General features: G+C 59.5%; 1 protein-coding gene across 1 annotated transcript; it reads right to left on the reverse strand.

Annotated features, from left to right (window-relative positions):
• Positions 1-1,685: 1,685 nt before the first annotated feature.
• On the reverse strand, positions 1,686-11,745 carry PIWIL2 (piwi like RNA-mediated gene silencing 2). The gene is made up of 21 exons (XM_017827282.1): positions 11,523-11,745; positions 11,310-11,424; positions 10,496-10,606; positions 10,316-10,417; positions 9,966-10,083; positions 9,753-9,874; positions 9,565-9,645; positions 9,242-9,355; positions 8,939-9,127; positions 8,651-8,735; positions 8,458-8,544; positions 8,200-8,340; positions 8,007-8,120; positions 6,747-6,935; positions 6,248-6,349; positions 6,040-6,159; positions 5,733-5,821; positions 5,368-5,473; positions 4,098-4,351; positions 3,024-3,131; positions 1,686-1,842 (listed from the first exon to the last, which is right to left on the reverse strand). Exons 1-21 carry the CDS (start codon positions 11,743-11,745, stop codon positions 1,686-1,688), a joined length of 2,727 nt encoding a protein of 908 aa, XP_017682771.1.
• Positions 11,746-11,762: the final 17 nt, after the last annotated feature.

Below are 11,762 nucleotides of genomic sequence, written 5' to 3' on the forward strand. Positions count from 1 at the left end.
CCACACCTGCCCCCCCAAAAAAAAACACCCATAAAACACCCAAAAACACATCTGCGGGGACAGGGACCCCCAAAACAACACTTAGGGGGAACTGGACCCCCAAAAACCACATCCCAAGACCTCCCAAAAACACACCTGGGGGGACCAGGATCCCTAAAAATCACCCACTCTCCCAAAAACCACGCAAGAACTACCTAAAAAAACCCCTAAAACCCACGCCAGGACCCCCCAAAACCACCTGAAGACCACCCAAAAACCCACCCCGGGGGCACAAGGCACCACATGGACCCCCCTAAATGTCCCTTCAGTGGCACTGGGCACCCCAAGGACCCCCCCAAAACACCCCTCAGAGGCACAGGGGGGGTTTCTATAACCCTTGGGGTTACGGAACATCCCTCAGACCACCCCCCCCAAACACCCTTTGGGGGCACAGGACACTCCTCAGCCCCTTCCCAAGGGGACAGGGCGCCCCAGGGACCCCCTTGGAAGGGCTGGGGGGATTTGGGGGAGGGACAAATCCAACCAGGCTGGTCCTGCCTCCTCTCCCTGTGCCAAGGAGCAGGGACAGGGCAGTGCTGGTGAGGGGCCAGGAAGAGCAGGGACCCCCCATCCTGCACCCCCACTTTGTCCCAGCACCCCCAGCCCCCCTTCCTGAGCCAAGTTTTGCTCCCAAATCCCAACCCAGGCTGGGCCAGGGCTGCCAAAGTCCGCCTGGACCGGCAAATAAACAGGGATAAAGGGATCAATGATTAACCAGGGGCACAGGGTGACAGCAGTGCTGTGACCCCCCCCTCTCCATACCTGTGTCCCCTTCTCCATACCTGGGAGTGAGGGGAATGACCCACCCCTGTCACCCACCCACCCCACTCCAAGAAGGAGCAGCTGCCAGCAACAGTTTTATTGAAAAGAACCAAAAACTGGTCACAGCAAAGGCAAAAAAATAGAGGAATTCCAACTTTTTTGGCATTAAAACGGAGGGGAGAGGCTGGGAGAGGGTCCTGCTGGACCCCCATCCCTGCTAGGGATGCAGAAGGAGGGGTTTGAGGCATCTTTTGGGGTGTTTTAGGGTGTTTTTTGTGGTCTCACAGCCCCAGGCTCGAAGGTCTCAAACATCTCCTGAACTAAGGCAAAAAAAACCCCCACACCTGAAAAAGGCGAGAACTCAAAAACTTTCCCCTTGGGACAACGACCTGAATGCACAGAGAATTCTCCTTGAGAAACCAGTGACTCCTCAAGGACGGGAGAACCAGCCAAACCTGGGGGCTGGTTTGTTCAACAGCACCTTGGAAAAAAGACAAAAAAAAAAAAAAAAACCCAGGAAAAACTTGAAACCTCCCTGGAAACACAAGAAAAAAAAAAAACCCCAGATCTTTGGGGTTTGCACCAGCACCTGCACAGGGACAAGCTGTGGGAGCAGCAGCACCTCTGGGGCTCGTTAACTCAACCCCCTTTACTGGGAGGACTGGAAAACAGGGGGATATTCCTTTGGATTCACCCCCAGGGGGATAAACCCAGCCCTGGGACGCTCCCCAGCGTCCCTCAAGCCGACACTGCAACCCTTAAAAAAACCAATAAATAACGGGAATAAATTAACAACAAAAGGGGGAATTAAGGAAGATTCCCCTGCACGGGCGGCTGGGGAGCGGAATTCCGGGCCCAATCCCGGTTTTCCTGCCCCGGCAACACTAAAGGAAGAAGAGCTGCTCGCTCAGGTGGGTGCTGGGCTCGTGGTGCAGCACCTGCCCCACCAGGAATGCCAACTTGTGGGCATATTTACAGGGGGCTGGGACACGGATGGTGCCAGGCCAGTTCCAGTACAGGTGGCACAGCTTGAAGGTCAGCCTGGGGACAGACAGGGGAGAAAAAAGGGGGATTGGTGATTCCCAGCGGGATGGATTCGCTCCCCGAGGCCAAACCTGCTCCCACCCGGGTGTTTCTCCCCCACTTGGAGGAGGAGGAGGCAAAGGTTGGGGCACCCCGGGGTGACACAGTGTCCTCTGTCACCTCTGCCACCAGAGGGATGGGATGGGATGGGATCCGCCTCCTCTGCCTCATCCACGTCCTCCCAGTTCACCCAGTTCACCCTGCAGGTTCAGCCCAGTGCCTGCACAACCCCCCCAACTCCGGGGGGCTGATTGACCCAAAACCCTCCGAATTTTGGGGGTCCTCACACTGAAACAAGACTGCTCTTCCCTCTGCAGGACTCTGGGGGGCTGCAGGATATTGGGGGGGTTTCCAGGAAAGCTGCCCTTCCCTCTGCAGGATTTTGGGGGTCTGTAGGATAAGGGGGGACTCCAACCCCCCTCCCTTCCCTCTGCAGGATTTTGGGGGTCTGTAGGATAAGGGGGGACTCCAACCCCCCTCCCTTCCCTCTGCAGGATTTTGGGGGTCTGTAGGATAAGGGGGGACTCCAACCCCCCTCCCTTCCCTCTGCAGGATTTTGGGGGTCTGTAGGATAAGGGGGGACTCCAACCCCCCTCCCTTCCCTCTGCAGGATTTTGGGGGTCTGTAGGATAAGGGGGGACTCCAACCCCCCTCCCTTCCCTCTGCAGATTTTTGGGGGAGGCTGTAGGGTCTTGGGGGGCTCTGGGACCCCTGCCCTTCCCTCCAGAGGTGCTTGGAGGGCTCTGGGCAGGATTTTGAGGAGCCCCTGCCCTTCCCTCTGGAGGATTTTGGGGGTCTCTGGACCCTTCCCTTACCTCTGGAAGTGCTCAGAGTGCTCTGGGACCCCTGCCCTGCCCTCTGGGGGATTTTGGGGGTCTCTGGACCCTTCCCTTACCTGTGGAAGTGCTCAGACAGCTCTGGGACCTCTGCCCTGCCCTCTGGGGGATTTTGGGGAGCTCTGGGCCCCTTCCCTTACCTCTGGAAGTGCTCAGAGGGCTCTGGGACCCCTGCCCTGCCCTCTGGGGGATTTTGGGGAGCTCTGGGCCCCTTCCCTTACCTCTGGAAGTGCTCAGAGGGCTCTGGGACCCCTGCCCTTCCCTCTGGGGGATTTTGGGGGGTCTCTGGACCCCTGCCCTCACCTCTGGAGGTGCTCCTGGCTCAGGTTGGCCGTGTTCCACATGCAGATGTAGCGGGTGGGAATGCTGCAGCCCTGCCGGGAGCTGTGGGCCAGCAGGAAGAAATCCTTCCTGGGGGTGTAAAAAGGGCTTTTTACACCTCAACTTCATTTTTTTTTTTTACTTTTTCCCCCCCGCAGTGTCTTTTTTTCACACCCCAGGGTGGTTTTACACGTCATTTTTTGCGTTCTGGGGTGGTTTTACCACCATTTTTTACACCCCTGGGGTGGTTTTTTTGCACCCCGGGGTGATTAAACAGACTTTTTTTTTTTTTTTGGCTTTTTTTGCACCCTGGGGTGTTTTTACAACCACTTCTTTTACACCCCAGGGTGGAGTTTTTTGCACTAATTTTTTGCACTCAGGGATTTTTTTGCACCCCAGGGTGATTTTATAACCATTTGTTTGCACCCTGGGGTGTTTTAACAATGATTTTTTGCACCCCAGGGTTTTTTTTTTTACACCCCAGTGTGAGTTTTTTGCACTAATGTTTTGCACTCGGGGATTTTTTTGCACCCCGGGGTGATCTTACAACCATTTATTTGCACCCTGGGGTGTTTTAACAATGATATTTTCACACCCCAGGGCTGGTTATTTCACACCTCAGGGTGGTTTTTTTTTTGCACCCTGGGGTGATCTTACAACCACTTTTTTGCACCCTGGGGTGTTTCAACAATGATTTTTTGCACCCCAGGGTGGTTTTTTTGCACCCTGGGGTGATTTTACAACCATTTGTTTGCACCCTGGGGTGTTTTAACAACGATTTTTTTGCACCCTGGGGTGATTTTACAACCATTTGTTTGCACCCTGGGGTGTCCACAATGATTTTTTTGCACCCCAGGGTTGGTTATTTCACCCCCCGGGGTGGTTTTTTTGCACCCTGGGGTTTTTCTACCACCGTTTTTTTTTACCCCCGGGGCGATTTTCACCATTTTTTCGCACCCCGGAGTTTTTTCACACCCCGGGGCGGTTTTTTTCCTCCCCTCCCAGGGGTGTTTTTCCCCCCTTTTCACCTCCCCCAGCCCCGGGGGTGCCCCTCACCAGCCCGAGGTGGTGATGGTGTGGTCGAGGACGGTGCCGGGCGGGGGGGACGTGAACTCCTGTCCCGTCAGGCCGTAGAAGTTGGTGCTGATTTGCTTCTGCACCACCACGACCACCAGGCTGGGCTGGTAGTTCTCGAAGGTGTTGAAGCTCTTCTGCATCTGGGGCACCTCGTACTTGAGCACCGTGTCGAGCTGGGGGTCGGACACCCCGTCCCGATACACCACGATCTTCATGGGCAGTGAGTGGTTCAGCTGGGAGGGCAGGGGAGGGGAGGGGGAAAAACGGGGAGAGTTCGGTGGTTTTTCACCCCCAACATGCACAGGATTGGTGGGAAAACATTCCCTGGCCAGGAGATGCTCGCTGAGTCTCCAGGGGTGGAGGTCAGGACCCAACCCACCGCCCGCAGAGCCCCTGACCAGGCTCAGCTCCCCTCCGAAAATGCAGCTCAGAGTGGGGGTTTGGGAGGGCTGGGGGGGGCACAGAGCTGTGTTTGTGCTAATCACAGAATTCCAGAATGGTCTGGGGGGGAAGAGACCTTAAAATCATCCAGGTGCACAGGTAGGGACACCTCCCACTAGCCCAGGTTGCTCCAACCTGCCCTTGGACACTTCCAGGGATCCAGGGGCAGCCACAGCTTCTCTGGGAAATCCATTCCAGGGCCTCCCCACCCTCAGAGCCAGGAATTCCTTCCCAATATCCCACCTAACCCTGCCCTCTGGCAGTGGGAAGCCATTCCCTGTGTCCTGGTCCTCCTGCCCAGCAAACTCCCAGTGCCCAGGGCTGTTCCTCCAGCCCCCACAGAGGGCTGGGAAAACGGGATCACAGAATCCTGGGATCCTCTGGGTTGGAAGGGACCTTAAAATCATCCAGTTCCACGGGCAGGGACACCTCCCACTATCCCAGGCTGCTCCAACCCGGCCTGGGACACTTCCAGGGATGGAGCAGCCACAGCTTCTCCAGGCAAATCCCAAGGGCTGGGATTTCTCCTGGCCCTTGTCCCGGGCTGTTTTTCTCAGGCTGTGGGGACGAGGGCCAGGGCTCAGCCCTTCAGTGCTGACAGGGGTGGAACGTGGCACTTCCCTCTGTGCAAACTAATCCCCGGGGCCGGTTCGCACGTTCCCGAGATAAGGATGAGCTGTCCCAGCTCCACATCCAGTCCAAAGGCTGCTGGGGAGCTTTGCCAGCTCCAGAGCGGTAGTTTTGGGGTGTTTTCCCCTTGTTTTGAGGGAATATCAAACCCTGGGAGGGTTTTTTTTGTTGGCCTCACCTCGTAGAAGCGCCGGAGGGCTTGGGAGAGGCAGAGCCGGAGGCTGTCGGCGATCTCCTGGTGGGGCATCTGGAAGACCACCCTGGAATACCACTTGGTGAGGATGCTGGGGATAGAATGGGAATGAGCATCAGGAAAACCCCAAACACACCAGGGTCACCAGGCAAAGTCCACCAACTCAGCATTCCCAGCCCTTTTCCCAGCGATTCCCAGCACAAACACGCCGGCGAAAACCCTGCGGGTCAGGAAAAGCATCACCCTCGCCCCCCTTCCCGCCCAAGGAGGGGGATTTTGGGGTGGAATCCCGCCAGATTCCCAGGGCAGAGCCAGAGGAACACCTTCCCCCCTCCCAGGACTCCACATACTGGTTCATACTGGCCACGAAGCCGATGACGGAGCGCATCCCTTGGCTGTGGCTGTGGTGGACGTCCATGCCAACAACCATCAGCTGTTTCTGGGAAAGGGGGGGAAAAAAACAGCCAGGTGGGATTTAGGGATAAGCCAAGACACCTCCAGGCTTGGATCCCTCCATCTGCGAGGGACTCCCGTGCTCCAAAGAGAATCCAACCCCCAGTTCTCCAGCCGGCGAGGGAAGCCCGTGACTACAATAATTCACCCCCTCAGAGCTTCCAAGCTCATCCCAGGCCTTTTCCAGGGGTTTTCCTGCCTTACCAGCGGGATGTCAACCCCCCAGAGCTGCCCGCCCAGCTTGCAGTTGATCTGCAGCAGAACTTTCTGGACCACGCTCCTGATCTTGCTGGGATAGCCCATGAGGGACTGGGCGTTGATGACCTACGGGGCGGGAAAACACGTGGGAAAGCGAGGCTGGAAAAGCACCCGGAGCTTCCCGGGAATGGTGGTCCCACCCTGCCGGGCCCACCTGAGAGGGCACAGGGGCCTGGATGCAGCACAGCTTCTTGATGGCCCCGTACACGTCGTCCCGGTTGCGGGGGGTGATGCACACGAGCAGCTGCACCTTTTCCTGCCGGGAATGGTGGAATTGTTGGGGTTGGAAAAGCCCTCTGAGATCACCGAGTCAAACCTAAGGCCGCCACCACTAACCCGTGTTCCCATGTGGTTTCTGGACACCTCCAGGGGTGGGGACTCCACCACCTCCCTGGGCAGCCCCTTCCAATGCCTGACAGCCCTGTCCACAAGGAAATTCCTGCTGATGTCCAACCTGAGCCTCCCCTGTCCCTTGTACCCTGGGAGCAGAGCCTGATCCCCCCCCCGGCTCCTCCCTCCTGTCAGGGAGTTTTAGGGAGCAATAAAGTCCCTCCTGAGCCTCCTTTCCTCCAGGCTGAGCCCTTCCAGGTGCTCCCATCCCAGTCGTGCTCCCACCCGCCTGGTGATCCCCTGGGAACATCCCCCCTCCCCACCTGGCTTCCCAAACCGCTCCGGATGCTCTTGACGTAGGACTCGATGCGCTCGTCCCGCAGCTCCTGCACCGAGGGCTGTCCCACCTGCATTCCCATGGCTCCACAGGTGCTCCTCACGGCTGCCAGCAGGTCCTGGGCCACCTGCTGCAGCCGCTTGGGATACACCAGGAGCCAGGAATTTATGGAGATCTGGGAAGAGAAGCGAGGACAGGCCGTGTTTGGGGTGTGTTCCCAAATGGTCATGCAGCCCCCAAGCCCTGCAGCACATTCCCATCTGGGAGAGGGGAAGTGGCCCCAGAGGGACATGGAGCACAGAGGGGGATTTGGGAGAGGGGAATCTGGGAGAGGGAAAGCAGCCCAAGAGGGACCTGCAGCACATTTCCACTTGGGAGAGGAGGAACCTAGGGAGCACGGAGGGGAATCTGGGAGAGGGAAAGTGGCCCAAGAGGAACTTGGGAAGCACAGAGGGGAATCTGGGAAAGGAAAGCAGCCCAAGAGGAACCTGCAGCACAGAGGGGAATTTGGGAGAGAGGAATCTGAGAGAGGAAAGTGGCCCAAGAGGAACCTGGAGCACAGAGGGGAATTCGGGAAAGGCAAGTGGCCCAAGAGGAACACGGAGTACATTTTCACTTGGGAGAGGAGGAACCTAAGGAGCACAGAGGGAAGTTCAGGAGAGGGAAAGTGGCCCAAGAGGAACCTGGAGCACAGAGGGGAATTTGGGAGAGAGGAACCTGGAGCACAGAGGGGAATTTGGGAGAGAGGAACCTGGAGCACAGAGGGGAATTTGGGAGAGAGGAACCTGGAGCACAGAGGGGAATTTGGGAGAGAGGAACCTGGAGCACAGAGGGGAATTTGGGAGAGAGGAACCTGGAGCACAGAGGGGAATTTGGGAGAGAGGAACCTGGAGCACAGAGGGGAATTTGGGAGAGAGGAACCTGGAGCACAGAGGGGAATTTGGGAGAGAGGAACCTGGAGCACAGAGGGGAATTTGGGAGAGGGAAAGCAGCCCAAGAGGAACCTCAGGAGCACACAGCATGGAATTCCTGCATCTGAAAGCCTTCCTCCAGCCTGGGAGGAGGCAGGAAAGCAGACACCACCCACCACATACCTCCAACTCCTTCGGAAAAACAGGCTGAAGCTCAAATCCAACATAAACAAGGGAAGGGTTTGAGCTGGAGGCAGCTCAGCCGGAATGCCAGCGCTTAGGAAAACCCAGGCCAGCTCCCAGACAAGGGGAGGCTGTTCCCGTGGTGGGCTCACCGCCGAGATGGTCACCTCCTTGGTCACCTCCCTGTGCCAGCTCAGGTCCTCCTCGGGGAAGAAGGAGCGGTGCCGGAGGTTGATCCGCTCCGAGGGCAGGACGTGACCCTGGGTCTGGACAGAGCAGGAATCCGGGGCTGCCCCCATCCCCAGGGGGGAAGGCAGGGAGCCTGGCACCCCCTGAGAGCCCTACCCTGCAGATATCCGTGTCCAGGTGCAGCCCCCAGCGTTCCAGCTCCCGGGAGGCCTCCGGGCTGTCGCGGATCTGGCGCAGGAGGTTGGTGAGGCGCAGGTAGTGCTGCCGGGGGCTCTGCATCATCTCCCACATCACCTCCTGCAGGGGCAGCCCCCAGGCGTGATGGGGGGCTCGGAGCTACCCCCCAGCAGCTCCCCAAAGCGGGCACTGCCAGCTGGGGAAAAGCAGGGATGGTGGGATGGAACAGGCTCTCACCTTCAGCGTCCGGCTGTTCTTCTGCAGGTCGGACAGCCCGGTCAGGAAAGTGAGCTCTGGCACCAGCACCACCATGTGCAGCTGATGCTGCAGAGGGGACAGGCACCCTCAGCATTCCAGGGGCTGGGAGTCCCTGCCCTCCCCAGGAGCCCAGGACAGACTGTGGATCCCCATTTCTCCGTGCCCGGCTCACCTTCCTGTCCATTGTCTGTTTTTCCTTGGGCCTGTGGATGAGCAGCGGCTGGTCCAGATCCCTGATGGTGATCCCGTAAGTTTTGCTGGAAAAAAAAAAAACAAACAAACCAAACAGCATAATCACAAAATCCTGGAATGGTTTGGGTTGGAAGGGACCTTAAAAACCACTCAGCTCCAAGCCCCTGCCGTGGGCAGGGACACGGCATCGGGCGAGACCTTCCTGCTCCTGCTCACCCAACAGCGGGCATCGAGCCCTTCCCAATCCCGAGGGATGATCCATCCTTACCTGTAGTACTCCACAAAGGTGATTTCCTCCCCGCTGGCCAGGGTGAAAGTGTCCCTGGGGGTCTTGTCCCAGTCGATGCCGTCGACCCGGTAGGTGCGGTTGTTGTAGCGGGTGATGACCACACTGCCCACCAACTCCTTGGTGCACTCGTCCTGGAACGTCTTCTGGCTCTGGGAGTGGATTGCTTGCCTGGGAAATGAGGAGAGACGGCCCACGGAACGCTGCCTGCCCGTGCCATCCCGAAAACAAAACACCCCCTCCCCGTCCCTGAAGCCTCCCGGGATTCTTTCCCGCTCCTCTCACATCATGCTCAGGACGGACTCGCTGCGGATGATTTTGTGGATGGAATCCACCATGAGGAAGAGCCCGCCGTCCTTCTTCCGGATGCTGACGGCGTATCCCGGCCAAATTTGGAGGCTGTGTCCACAGGGAAAGATGCCCAACGGCGCCTAGGTTAACCCGGAGCCGCCCCAGGAGCCAAGGAACACCCAAAACGCACAGGGATTTGTTTCCCAGCTCCCAGCTTCGGAAAACAGCCGCTCCAAGGTCAGGCCAGCCAGAGCTGACCTGGGAAAACTTCCCAATTTCCAGGCTGCCGGGGAAACAGGGATGTCCCTGGCACCCACCTGTGTTTATGCAAGGTGGTGGCCTGGGCAGGCTCAAAGAAATGTCTCCCAACCAGGCTCATGTTTAGGATTTTCATCACCCTAAGGAAGGAGAAGCAGGAAAAGTAGGACTGGGTCAGGCTTGGCAGACAGGAGGGGGAGGAGGGTCTCCTCCCTGGAGCTCAGGGAGGGTCTCCTTGGTCTCCCACCTCCGGAAAACCACATTGTAAAAGGGGATGCAGAGATCCGAGCTGGCCTCCAGGACCTTGGTCATCTGGATGGTGATGGAAACCTCCTCCCCATTGCTCTTCCTCTGAGCCTTCACACTGACCTGTGGGGCAAGAAGGGGGGTTCTCCCACCCAAAACAAGGGCTGGAGGCCTGGGGGGGGGGGCACCTGGGCAAAGACAAGCCCCCCCTTACCTTGGGAATCTGGATGGGCAGGAAGAGGATGGAGCCGTCGAAGGCCAAAACATCCCCGGTGACGGCGCGCTGCTCCTTCAGCATGGCAAAGCGTGTGTTCCTGCACTCCACCTCGGGGCTGGGGACACACAGGGGCTTTTCTCCCTCCCCTGTCCCCACCCCAGACCCTGCTAAGCCCCCCCTGGAATCCCCCCTGAGGGGGAAAACCCGGAGCTCTTTGCATTGCTGCGCCGGGCGCCCCATCTCATGGCACTCGGGACACGGAGGGCTCTGCCTGGGGACACCCCCTTCTCGAGGGGCTGTGGGGGACCCCCGAGGGGCTGCGGGGCCCCCCATGAACCCCCCAGTACCTGAAGGTCACATGGTACTGGTAGACAACTTCGTTCTGGCAGTGGATCCTCACCAAGTTCAGCCCCAGGGGGACGGCGGGTCCCTTTGCCCCTGGGGAGGGCCTGGGGAGGGACACGGGGTCAGGGGTGACCCAGCAGCACCTGGACCCCCCAAAACGCGGGGCTGGGGTCGCCACTCACGGCTGGGGGCTCCTGGGGGGGCGCAGGGGGCCGAGCGAGGTCAGGGTGGGCGCAGTGGTGGCTCCTCCAGGGCGGGTGGGCGGCGCATTCCCTTGGCCTTGCCATCGGATCCTGCGACCCCAAGGAGGGCAGGGGTGAGCCCTGGCACGCTGGGGACACGCTGGGGGTGCCCGGGTGTCCCCCGAAATTCCCCCCTACTCCTGCCCCACACCAGCCTGGGGTGGGGGGTGGCTCAAAAGACCCGGTTTTGGGGACAAAACACAGAGGTGGCCCTGGCAATGTGGCAGCGAGGGAGTGGGGCAGGAAGGGGTGTGATCACACCAGGGGGGGTCACTGGTAGAGGGTCCCCCAGCCTCTGTCACCAGGGTGGGTGATGGAGCCACTGGAAGGGCTCAGGGAAAGGGCAGGAGGGGGAATAGAGGGGAACGGGGGGACACAGGGGGATAAAGGGGACAGAGAGGATGAGGGAATAGGGGGGATAAAGGGATAGTGGTGATGGGGTGGGCACAGGGGATAGAGGGAATAAAGGGCATAAGGGAATAGGGGAGATAGAGGGGATGGGGGACAGAGGGGAATAAGGGGACAGAATGGATGGGGGAGACGGGGAAATAAGGGAATAAAAGGATGGGGGGATGGATGGGATAAGACAATGGGGGGATAGAAGGGACAGAGGGGATGGCGAGGCTGGAAGATAGCAGGGGACAGAGAGGATAGGGAAGACAGAGGGGGACGAAGGGATAGAGGGGAGCGGGGGGAGTCCAGGAGAAGGTGGGTATTGAGGTTTTAGGGGTTTGGGGTGCCGGGAGGGACTCACTGCCCGCGCGTGGGGAGCGCCACCAGCGCTGCCCCCTTTTCCTTCTCCTCCTCCTCCTTCTCCCGTGCCGGGCTGGGCTGCGCCAGAGCCTTCCCATCGCCAGCGCCGCCACGACCTGCGGGACGAGCGGGCACAGTGGGCTGGGGAAGGGACGGGGGAGGGAGCGGGCAGCTCCTAAAGCCCCTCCACACTCCCCTCACCCCCGCTCCCTACCCAGGGGCCGCTCGCGGGGCCGCTCGTCCAAGCCCAGCCCGCGAAACAGCGCCGGGAGCGGCGACGGCGCGGCGGGGGAGGCGGCGGCGGGCACAGAGGGGCGCTGGGCGAAGGCCGCGATGCCGCGGAGCCCCCGAGCCCGGCCGGGGAGGGCCGTGGGGCCGGGGAGGGCGGCGGGGGCCGGGCAGGGCCCGGGGCCGCGGGAGGGGTGCGGGGGGGTCATGGCCGTGCCCGCTCCTG

This window comes from Lepidothrix coronata, unplaced genomic scaffold (genome assembly GCF_001604755.1).
Source record: "Lepidothrix coronata isolate B3197 unplaced genomic scaffold, Lepidothrix_coronata-1.0 Scaffold137, whole genome shotgun sequence".
Taxonomy (NCBI): Eukaryota; Metazoa; Chordata; class Aves; order Passeriformes; family Pipridae; genus Lepidothrix; species Lepidothrix coronata.